The 12,062-nt window shown below is 36.1% G+C and overlaps 1 protein-coding gene across 1 annotated transcript in view; it reads left to right on the top strand.

Annotated features, from left to right (window-relative positions):
• Positions 1-12,062, top strand: part of PROS1 (protein S) — a 65,522-nt gene that overhangs the window by 23,853 nt on the left and 29,607 nt on the right. Inside the window, exons 2-3 of the mRNA XM_046659464.1 lie at positions 666-823; positions 3,541-3,565. Coding sequence (XP_046515420.1) covers positions 666-823; positions 3,541-3,565 — 183 coding nt within the window. The remainder of the gene's footprint in view (positions 1-665; positions 824-3,540; positions 3,566-12,062) is intronic.

The raw sequence follows: 12,062 nt of genomic DNA, 5'->3' as shown, positions 1-12,062 counted from the left end.
AATTTTTTCTATTCTATATGATGCAGATATTTTCCTCCAATCTGTTGCTTGATGTTGAAGTTTGTCATGTTATTTTTGTTGCTGTTCTTCAACTGTTTAAAATTTTTTATGTAGTTGAAGTCACCGACGTTTTTCTCTTTGCCTTCTATTTTTTGTACTTTGCACAAAGTCTTCCTTTTTCCATGAGTTTTTATTCTTTTGTTTGTATGAATAATCAAGTGTTTTACCCTATCAGACATCTTTTAAATAGCTGACTGGATCTCTGTCTCCACAGAGACCATGCAAGTTTCCCGTTAAAATTGAAAGAGTTTGTTACTCTGGCTTTAAAGATGGTGTGGCCACGGCTGATGTGGCTGTTGTAGCATGATGCTTTTTCAATGTGGTCATGATATGGGAAACATTAAATACCGTCTGGTACTTGGACCTCAAGCACAGGCTTGAGCAATTTGTGTAGGTCATTATACACGTTCTGTAGGTGCTCAGCAACCTGCTCTGATTTGTGAACTGAAGAGCTTACGTATCTGCATTTTTTCTCAGTTCAACTGTACTGATTTTAAAGGTCATACAATTCACAGGCAGAAAATGATTTTAATCATCATTGTTTAGTAGAATAATATAGGTGGAGAAATGAAAGATTTATTCATATAAACTTATTTTTCCTTTAGTTTTGTCAAAGCAACATGCTTCACAAGTCCTGGTTAGGAAACGCCGTGCAAATTCTATTCTTGAAGAAACCAAAAAGGGTAATCTTGAAAGAGAATGCATTGAAGAACTGTGCAATAAAGAAGAAGCCAGGGAGATCTTCGAAAATATCCCTGAAACGGTAAGAATTCATGAAAACTAGTAAGTTAGCATACCAAGACATACAGTTACAGATGGGACATTTCCAGCTTAAGTCTCTGTTCCCTTGTGTTCCTTTTTAAAGTTAGTGAAGGAGTCTATCACCTTCCACATGTGACCACTGAAGCCTTTCAGGAGGAAGTACCTTCAAAAGAAAGTGGGCTTGTTAGGAAGACACTCTCTCCAAAAGCAATGTGCTCTGACCAAAATACAATTCAATTATACCTAATTGTCAGAAAATGGTATTGACCTCAAGAGTTTATAATTACTTTCTTGCAACCAGAATTTGTTAGTATTGGGTGGAGGGGGAGACATCCCGAGTATAGTGTGTGCGTGTGCGCACATGTGTGTGTGATTGCATTGTTATCGCTATCCTTCCTTAAATCTCTCCTTTGGCGTTTTTAACCAGGCTTTAGAAAATAGACCCTCTAATCCAGAGCTTGGCACGTAATAGGCACTCAGTGAATGCTTACTGAAGAATTCTTTACAGTACTGTGTTCTCTCAGTATAAATTATTCCATAAACCCTTGGGGAGTTTCCAGAGCCCATTTCATATCATCCACAACCCCTGGGGTTAGAATTTATATCTTTCATGTAGAAATTTTTCCAAGTTAGTCTAGAAGAATCTAATCATAAAGACTCCTAAATATAATCCAGAAATAGAGGACCCCTAGACCTTTTGTATAATCCCCTAATTTTCCTAGAGAAGGATGTTCTGTAACATGTCCTGTGGATAGCAGGAGTATAAATAGTGCCTCTAAGAATTAGGGTGAGGATGACCTTGAGAATTCCAGTTTGATAACCTTCAGGTTACCTCAGATATTTTCCCTGAGGTGAACTGTGTAACCAAAAGGAGATGAGGGAGAAAACGTGCAAAGTACCTCCCTTATCTCCGCCGTGGCTCCCGGAATGTGAGACTAGTTGGGAGAGAGTGAGCAGGAACCATTTGTCTACTCAGAGAACTTGCCCAAGACAGTGAGACCTGTGTTCTCTGGGATGCTCTTTAATCCTTGTATCTCCACCTACTCTAATAGGTTCAAAGGGAATTTTTCCCAAGGTACCCAAAGATTTGTTTTTAATACTCTCTGGGATTGAATCAAAATGTTTCCCTCTTAGTTTTGTTGCTTTTTGTGCATAAACAATTGACAAGACAAAAATATTTTATTCCACACAATATATGAGTGTTCATTGTGTAGGAAACAAATACACATACACACACGCACACACAAAAAAAACACACACATTTCTTTTTATTATGAGAACTGAAAATATATCCCAAAGTAGAACAAAATAATGAACTCCAATATGCCTACCTCCCCTCAACAGTTATCAACAATCTGCCATTCTTGTTTTGCCTATTCTGTACCCCACCCACTCCAAATTTTTGCTTTGTTTTGTTGGAACATTTTAAGGCAAACCTGCATGCCCAAGACATCATATTACTGTATCACCCATAGCTACTTGAATATGTATTTCTAACACTGTACCCAAGTTCTTAGAGCTCAGCCTCAAAGTAGCAAATGAGGAGCGAGGCAGAAGGCATAGAGAGGAAGGAAAGAGTGGGAAAGAGAAACTCATTGATGTGCTTCCTTTCCTGCACTCATTCTGACAATGATGTTATTGACAGAAGAGACTGAGATGATAGGGAGAGTAAGGAAGAAATGGAAGACATGAAAAAGAAATTTGTTACTGCTTCTCACTTTCTGTCCTGACCCAGCCTCTCCCCGTCCACATCCCTAATACCCCAGTCCACATCTTCCATCTCTACCCCATTTCTTCCCTTCCCATTGTCTCTAACATATTCCTTTCACCATCACACCCTCTCCTTTTGAACACATTTGTTGTTGCTTACGCTCTTGGCTTTTGTTCTGTAGAAGACAACACCTCTGCCTGAATTACTTGGTGGGAGATCCCATCCTTATTAACTAGTAGATAGGTAGGTTTATGTGTGAGAGGAGGAAAGAGTGAGCACTTTAACTGTGTATTGGATGAAGTTATGTTCTGTACTTGAGTATGTTTTTGTGTAGAAACACTGGTTTCTCATGTGGTGTTCTTGTGCTAATAATGCTGCACATTAGATGTATTATGGCTTAAGAAGGCTTTTGTGAACTAGCCTGTGAACCTTATCATCAGAAATCATTTTTAACATTTTTCTCCTTTTGGTAAAGTACATTCCTTAGTCCAGATTACTGATTTGCAGGGAAACTTTTGGTACATAATCAATTTACAAGTAAGGTATTACATGTATGTAAGATACTAAAAGATAAATGTCCGCTTTAATTCATTTCAAATTATGTCATTGTTATTCAACATTGAATCTAGTTTGTGTAATCAGTATGACATGAAATTTATCAAATGGGTCTGTAATCATTATGGAAAAATTAAAGGATTTACCAAAAGGGGGCATATGTGATTACATTTAACATTTTCAATAGAACCTGTTTTCAGATTAAAAGCTTTTGAAACATGATTTAATTGATCAATATTGCTTTAAGCCTAAGCATCTTGTTGACTTAATGTTATTAGTTATCTACTTCTGGTATATTTTACTATAGAAAAATGCTATATTATAATTGAAAATGAAAGTTATATGTAATTTATTTGTATCTTTAATATAAAAACACATTTTAAAATTAAATTTTAACTCTATAGTGAAATTTAAGTTTGCTAAGATATATTTTTTATTTTCTTTCTTTCTAGGAATATTTTTATCCAAAATATTTAGGTAAGTTCAAAGGCTCTCAGTCATATAATCTCAGAAATGGAATGGAACTTAGATATGACCAAGTCTCACCCTCCACCTGTGTGCATTCCGTTCAAAACAAGTTCATGAGCCGCGGGCGGAAGATCACATTCTATATGCAGTTTTACTGTCCTTTTATTAAAAGCCATGTAGACAAATTTGGAATGGTTCTTTAATTACCATGTGGCATTTTGACTTTTGGTCTTTTATGTTCTTGTGCCTTTCTCATAAAGAGTCATTGGACTGATGCAAAGTTATATTTAGGTACTAGAACATTCTTTATAAGTATGTGAGTTTTCACGGGTAGTCTTTTAATGAGAGCAAGATCTCTGTACTGCCCAGAGCTTATGACATAAGTAATAATTATTTAAATGTTCTCTCTTTGCAACACCATTTCATCATTCTCTGCAATATCCTACCTAAGTTTTGCTTTTGGATACAGTTCTGGACTCTCAAGGAGTGAAATAGCATTTCTACACCCAGATAGATTAGATGATTTCAACTAAATGTCTATTAAAGATAAACTTCAGTTTGCCTTAAGCAAATATAGAAATATTTTATTAATTTTTCTTGGGAGAGTTGTCAGCATTTCCGGACAATAAAAGCGGAGCGTAATTTGTACACCTCCTTCTCTTGGGATGCTCTCTGGGTCCAGCCCGGAGAGATGTGCTCTCCCTCCCCTTTTAGGCTCAGAATAGTCCCATCTGTGCATGTTTTCACCCTACTCTCACCCTAGCCAACTTGAGGCTCCAATCAAGCAAGATTTACTTGAAGAAAAAAGTAGAAATGTACTCTGATATACATTAATAACTATGCAGCTTAAAATTGTTAATACAATTTTGCAAATGACTATTTATATTAAACCCTCATTTCTCTTGAAATTTCAGTATTTAATGATAGTTTAGGTTGTGACTTTTGTTTGTTCTTGTTTTGTGTCTGAGTACCCATGCTGAGACACCAGGGACCGTGTGTAGATAAGGGAATGTTTATCCCTTCCCCTCCTTCTGGGGAGCCTCACATTGAAATGATGGTATGTATTTATATTAGCCCTTCAGGACAGTTAACAAGACAGGAGCCCAACATTATTTGGGAAAAGACACTTTTAGAACAAAGTGCTGTTTTTCATAGCTCCTGAAGTGGTTACTCTTCTAGTTTTTGAGTGTCCACGAGGATGTGAATCTTATTTGTGTGGCACATCCTGAGCCAAGGAGACCAACTGTAATCTGCTGCGTCTCGTTTCACCCTCTCATCTGCCACAGGACGTCAGTTCAGTGATGTCTCTCTTTAGAACTCTGTGTTGTGACCCATTTCTGTTCTGTGGGCTGCTGGGTGTTTTCCAGTTGATTTACTATAATTTCTTTTTATCTCCAATCTAACATTTATCTCCTGAAAAGTCTTAGAATTATTTAACCTTTATGAGCCACAGTTTTTTCATTTGTCATGTGGGTAGTAACAAGTTACCTACCAAGTTTCTAACAAGAAATAAAATTCGGCGATGTTTCCATAGCTCTTATAAAATATTTCATGCTCATTCTCTTGGTTTTTCTTCCCTGACTTCTCCTTGATTCCCATTCTCTTTCTCTCCTTCCTTTTTCCAGCTTTGAATAACAGACTTAAACAATTTCATTTGAATTTGGAAAGAGGATACTATAAAAATTGTGTAGCAATATTATTTGTCTCTATATATGAAAATGCAACAAGATTTTCTAAAGCTTTAAGCTGCCGTATCTTAAAAGGAAAGTGGGATATTGATGTGCATCCATGAAAAACATCTCTTTTTTTTGTAAAGTTATACATGACTCACTTTATAAGCAAAAACTAAGGGTTTGCATTGTTAAAGTGGAGACAAGATACAATATCAAGATTATTTTAGGTAGGAGTTAGAATATTTTATAATAAAAATAGACTATTTGAATCTTAAAAATTATAAGGTGCATTAAAAAATATAATATTAATCCTTGTTTCCTAGGTCTATGTAATGAAGCTGTGTCTCTGCAGGCTTCATTACTCCAGAAGATATAGACCTTTGATCACAGAGTACATTTGGATAAAGATAAATATCATTTTAATACTACACTATGTGTTTTGGGGAAGTTACTTAGATAAGATGTTTTTCTTTTTCTCTTTTATCCCTCTCAACTTACTCTTTTCTGGCTCCACCCAACTTTCCTTCTTTTTTTATTTCTTTTTGGTGACAAAGATTGGCCCTGAGGAACTAACATCTGTTGCCAGTCTTCCTCTGTTTGCTTGAGGAAGATTGTTGCTGAGCTGACATCTGTGGCAATCTTCCTTTATTTTATGTTGGATGCCACCACAGCATGGCATGATGAGCGGTGCTAGGTCTGAGCCTGGGATCTGGGCCTGTGAACCCTGGACCACCAAAGCAGAGCACACGAACGTAACCACTACACCACCAGGCTAGTCCAGCCACCCAACTTTCTTTTCTCTTTGCCTATCTTATTTGGCAGCATGGTAGAAAAACCAAGTACTAAAAAATAAATAAATAAGACGTGGGTTCTAGGCCCAGAACTAAACATTTCTACTGTTTAGTTCTGTTAAGTTAGTATCAGGTTAAGCAAGTTATTTAATTTTTCAAGTTCTGTATTTAAATATACACTATAACTGTATTTTCTAACTTCAAGCTGTTGGGAATAACAAGTAAGTGTATTTATGTAGATAGACTTCTTACTGCATAAGACTTTCCTCAAAAGTAAAGTATTATTATTTAACTGACCTATATTGTGAAACAAAAAATACTTTTAATTACTTTTTATTTAAATTTTACATTTTAGTTTATTTATATATAGGCATATGCAATGAACTCCCCTATTGAAAACAGAAAAGAAATATTCTACATAAGTTAAACTTTTCTGTCTTTGATTTGTATATTCTGTAGTCCAGTGGCCCTAATTGGAAAAAAAAACCCCACAAACCTTTATAATCCTGCCACTGGTAAGCCTAACAGTAACTTCACTAATTACCACAGCTCCTGCATGGAGCTCCTTACAGCGAGGTGAGGACACCCAAGGAAGCAGACCACTAACTAACCCATACTTTCTGGACAATATTTAGATTTAGAGTTTCAGGAGTTCAGAAAGCACTTCAGTCTATCCACATGTCCCATATTCTGCATTGAAAACATGGAATTTGGACAGAAATACTTTGGATTTCATTATATAAATGTAATTTTTAAGTTGTGTTCTTTTCCTTAGAAAATAGAATAAATATCTCTATTATCTATATAAACCTTTAAAATATCATCTGATACATTGGATGATGCTATTAATGAGAGAGAAACTTCTTGGGAAGAATGCTAAATTCTGAGCCTAAGTATAAACTTTAGAAATAATTTTTAGTTTCTAGATCTTGCCAAATTGGTGAATTAGCACAGACTGCTGACTCCTTCTCTTGGAATCACCTCAAGAGAAATTATAGCATTCCAGGCACTAATAGTAACAAAATAAAATGAAAAACAAGAAATATGAGGAACTGTGGCAGATTGAAGGCTGGCCTGACCTGGTGCGTGTGGGGATTGAGGTGCTGACTGCTGAGGCAGCAGTAAGACGACAGACACGAGTATTTAAAAAATGATCTAAGCATTCAAATCAAGACTATTTTTTAAAAGTGTAATAGAGCAAACACTGAGTTATAAGAAATAAGGAAGTAACAAAAATAGCAATAGAAGTAAGTTAAATAGAAAACAAAAGAGAGGATTAACAAAAGCAAAATCTCAGTCTTTGAAAAGGTTGGTAGATTAGACTGGCCTCTGGCAATAATAATCAAGGAAAAAGAAAAAATGGAAAGAGGAAATGCCAAAATATAAAGTATAGGATAAAAAGGGGGAAATACTATAAACCCAACGTGGTTTGTATTTATAATCGTAAAATAAAGGTAATCATAAAATAAAATATAATCACAAAATATGACAAAAGATAATCATAAAATATTACAAACAGCTATACCATAATATGTTTGGAAATGATAAAATGGATACATTCTTAGAAAAATATAAAACATCTGTAATTTCAAGGGAGGAAATACAGAACTTGGGTATACAAATAAGTACTAAACAAGCCAAAACCTTGATTAAAGCCCGCTTCTCTGTATTTTCTCCCAAATCCAGACCCAGGTGCTTTACAGATGATCTCTTCCAAATTTAAAGAAATTGTTAAATTCTCTCTTTAAAGTTGTCATAGAAAATAGAAAAAGACTCTATGCTGTGAACTTATTATGAAAAAGTCTGATATAATCCTGATTCTAAAACCAAATGAGAACAACGCAAGGAAATAAAAACATAATTCCTTTTTATTTATGAAGTAATTTTAAATATAATGATATTCAGTCTAATCTAAAGTATATTAAAATAATATATTATGATAATGTAGGGCTTATTCCAGAAATTCAAGGATGGTTTAGCATCAGAAAATCTATCAGAGTAATTCTCCACATAAATAGCATATTGTTATCTTAGTTCATACAGAAAAAGAAGTTGATAAAGTCCAACATTTAATTGTGGTAAAAACGTTTGGCAAACTGATTATAAGAGAACTTTCTGAGCTTGGTAATGATTATATGTAGAATAATCAAATAATTTATCTTCCAAATTTTAACACTTTTGTCCAGTACTAATACTATACTAGATAAGTGCAAAGTAAAAAAGAATAAAATAGGACTGTCCTGGGAAAGTTGGCATGTATGGTTATGCTAATAATATGCACCCAACATGAGAGAATGAAAGAGGAAAAGGAAGGAAGGGAGGGAGGGAGGGAGGGAGAGATGGAGGGAGACAGAGAGGAAGGAGAAGGAAGGAGAAGGAAGAAAGGAGGGAAGAAAGGAAGGAAGAAAAATAAAACCTATAGTAAACATACTTAATGGATAAACTTTAGATACAGTCTCTTTATGATTGAGAACAAGAAGAGAAGCACTGGAGGTTACAGCCAATGCAATAAGGAAAGAAAAACAAGTAAGAATTGTGTAGGTCATGAGGCAAAATATGACTATCATTATCTGTAATTGATACGATGATCTACCTAGAAAAACTAGACTCCATAGACAAAGCATTAGAGCACATAAAAGCTTTTAGATGATTCTAAGACTATCCTATAAAAATCAGTGATAGTTCTTTGTACAAACAATATTTTAGTAGAAAATGAAAAGATAATACCATTAGTGATACCAAATCCCATAAAATATCTAAAATATCTTAAGACTACACAACATCTCTATAGAGAAAATTTTAAAACTCTAAGGATATAGAAGATGAACTGAAATCATGGAAAGATATTTCATGATCTTGAATTGAGTGATGGCATAAGGAGATCACTTCTCAAATTAATCTATATATTCAAAGCAATCCTGTTTAAAATTCCAGTTGGATTTTTTAAAAGGAATTCAGTAAGTTCACTTTAGTGTTTAAATCATGGAATAAAAGTCCACACATGCCTAAATAAACCTTAAAAAATGCAAAAGGAAGACACACCTCATCAAATATTAATGCTACAAAACTATAGAAAGAAATCCGTATGATATTGTCAAAAGAACATGTTGACTAGTGAACATAAAGAGTTTAGGGGTAGACTCATGTATATATGGAAACCTAATATTTGATAAAGATGACACCACAAATCACCGTGAATTGCTGAGGAGATGGAGTTAGGAGGACTGGCTAACTATAATCAGAAAAATAAATCTGGGTTTCTAACTACCACCCAACATAAAGATGAATTCTAGGTGGAATAAAGACCAAAATTTCAAGGTAAAACTATGAAATGAAAGAAAAAATATGGGAAAATATTTTTGTGATCAATGGCATGGAAAAAAACCTGCAAATGCACAAACCATAAGGCAAAATAATTGGTAAATTTGATTACAACAAAATTAAGAGCTTCTCTTAAAAGACAGACATAAAAATAAGGTTAAGAGACAGATAACAAAACGAGAGAGATTTATAAATGTTTGAATTTCTGCAAACCTACATGAACAATAAGTACCAATAGAAAAACAGTTAAAAATAATAAAGAAAATTTTCAGAGGAACAACCCCCCCAATTTTTTATGTGACATGAAGATATGCTCCATGTCACTAGAAATCAGAAAAACAATATATCACTTCATTACCTATTCTGGCAACAATTAGGAAGCCAAGACATAGAAATTCTTATGCTCTGCTGGTGGAAATGTGCCTCTGGAGAGACACTAAGTACATACCTATCTAATGATCCTACAGTTCTGGAAACCCCTGGATACCCATTCCAAAGAAATTTTTTTTTTTGTGAGGAAAATTGGCCCTGAGCTGACAATTGTTGGCAATCTTCCTCTTTTTGCTTGAGAAAGATTGGTCCTGAGCTAACATCTGTGCCAATCTTCCTGTATTTTGTATGTGTGACGCCACCACAGCATGGCTCGATGAGTGGTGTGTAGGTCTGTGCCCAGAATCCAAACCCACAAACCCCAGGCTGCTGATGCAGAGCATGTAAACTTAACCACTATGCCACCAGGCTGGCTCCCCGAAGAAATTCTTATGCATGCATTAACGAGACATGCATGAAGATATCCATGCAGTGCTGCTTGTAGGGGTGGGAAACTGGAGGCAATCTGAGTATCTCTCATGGGTAGAGAGGATTATAAAAATGGTAGTTGCATGCCATGGAGTAATGTTTAGCAGTTAGAAACAATAAATTATATGGAGCAGCATGGATGGATCATAAAAATACAGTACTGAATAAGAAATGTCAGAGAATGTGATACATAAAACACAACCATTTACAGATTTAAAAATTCATGAACACAAAATTATAAATACGTATTTCATAAGAACACATACAAATGAAAAAATATATATTAACCCATTCGAATGGTTGCCTAAGGGGTGAATGAGAGCGTACATGGAGATGAAAAGGAGCACATAGGGGCCAGCCACGTGGCCTAGCAGTTAAGTTTGGCAGCCTGGGTTTGGTTCTGGGGTGCGGACCTACACTACTCATCATGTTGTGGCAGTGATCCACATAGAAAATAGAGGAAGACTGGCACAAGATGCTAGCTCAGGGCAAATCTTCCTCAGCAAAAAAAAAGGAGTATATATATTTTAGAGCAGCAAGCAATGGGCTTTTCAAAGGCCAATAATGATAATGTACCATTAAAGAGGGAGTATGAATAGCTCAGCTTTCTGCTTTAGAATTGAAAACAAGCAAACGTTCAGACTTTTACGTAATGACCTCTTCTGTGATTTAAAGAAGAGGGATGTAGAGTAGTTTCTTGGAGAGAAGAAAACTTTACAGGACTCTGGCTCTGCTGTAATCCCAATACAACCTTTCTTTAGGTGACAATGGCTGTTTGAACTATTTTTCAAAATTGACAAATTAAGACAGCCAACACAGTCTTGGTGGTAAAAGGGAGTCCAATAGTTTGGTCCCTAATAAAATCAATGAGGAAAAAAAGTAAATAGAAGGTATTTGTAGGAACTGTCATAGCGTAGAACCAAGATTTCTTTCTAGGCTACTCTGTCCTGACCACTGGAACCTCTCCTGAAAGTGCCTTTTTCTTAGGCTTTCCTCCCTTATGGCCCTAATTTCTGTTTCTAATCCCATCTCTTCTGCTTCAGGCTACAAAAGCTAGGACAACCTGTCTCCAGGTCTCACCTGCCTACTCACTCTCTCCAACCCCCCCCCCCCCCAGTCCTGCTGTGCAATAAGAAAGAAGTGGGAAGCGAGGGCTCTGTACTGCACTGCTTTGGGGTGGCTATGCGACTGGCTCACCACACTGTAATCCTGGGTGCGGGTTTCCATTAGCACATGATCACGTCTATTCCTATAGACTTCTATAAAAGTTGCTTTATGGGTTAAATCTACTTTGCACTCTAGCCTGGGATCCTGATCACCATATGAAACATTTTACCTGGTACCTTCAACCTAAAGACTTTCAAGTTTTGGTTGTTATTCTTTGTCAAATTTGTCCAGAGGTGCAAAAGTAGGCTTTCTCACAGACGAGGATCCTAATGCAATATCCACAATAGAAAAAACTGATTTTGGGATTGGGTGATTCAGGAGGAGGGACAAATGAACACAGGGAAAGAATACTCAAGATGTAAAACTGCTTAGGTCTCATTTGGCCTCCAGAAAGACCATCATGATGTAAGGTCTTGTTTCTATGGGAAAATATTCTAACCCAGCATGGTAGGCTGAATAATGACCCCCCAAAGATGTTCATGTCCTAATCCTCAGAACCTATGAATGTTACCCTATATGACAAAAGGGATCTTGAGATGGGGACGTTATCCTGGATTATCTGGATGGGCTCAGTGTAATCATAATGTCCTTATGCGAGGAAGACAGGAGATCAGGGTTGGTAGTAGGACATGTGACAATGAAGCAGAAGTTGGGAGTGACGTGATGACGGGTCCATGAGCCAAGGAATGCAAGTGGCCTCCAGCAGCTGAAAAGGCAAAGAAACAGACTCTCCTTAAGTCTCCGGAAGGAGCCAGC

Source organism: Equus quagga, chromosome 4, assembly GCF_021613505.1.
Source record: "Equus quagga isolate Etosha38 chromosome 4, UCLA_HA_Equagga_1.0, whole genome shotgun sequence".
Lineage (NCBI taxonomy): Eukaryota > Metazoa > Chordata > Mammalia > Perissodactyla > Equidae > Equus > Equus quagga.
This window is presented reverse-complemented; position numbering and strand designations above follow the sequence as displayed.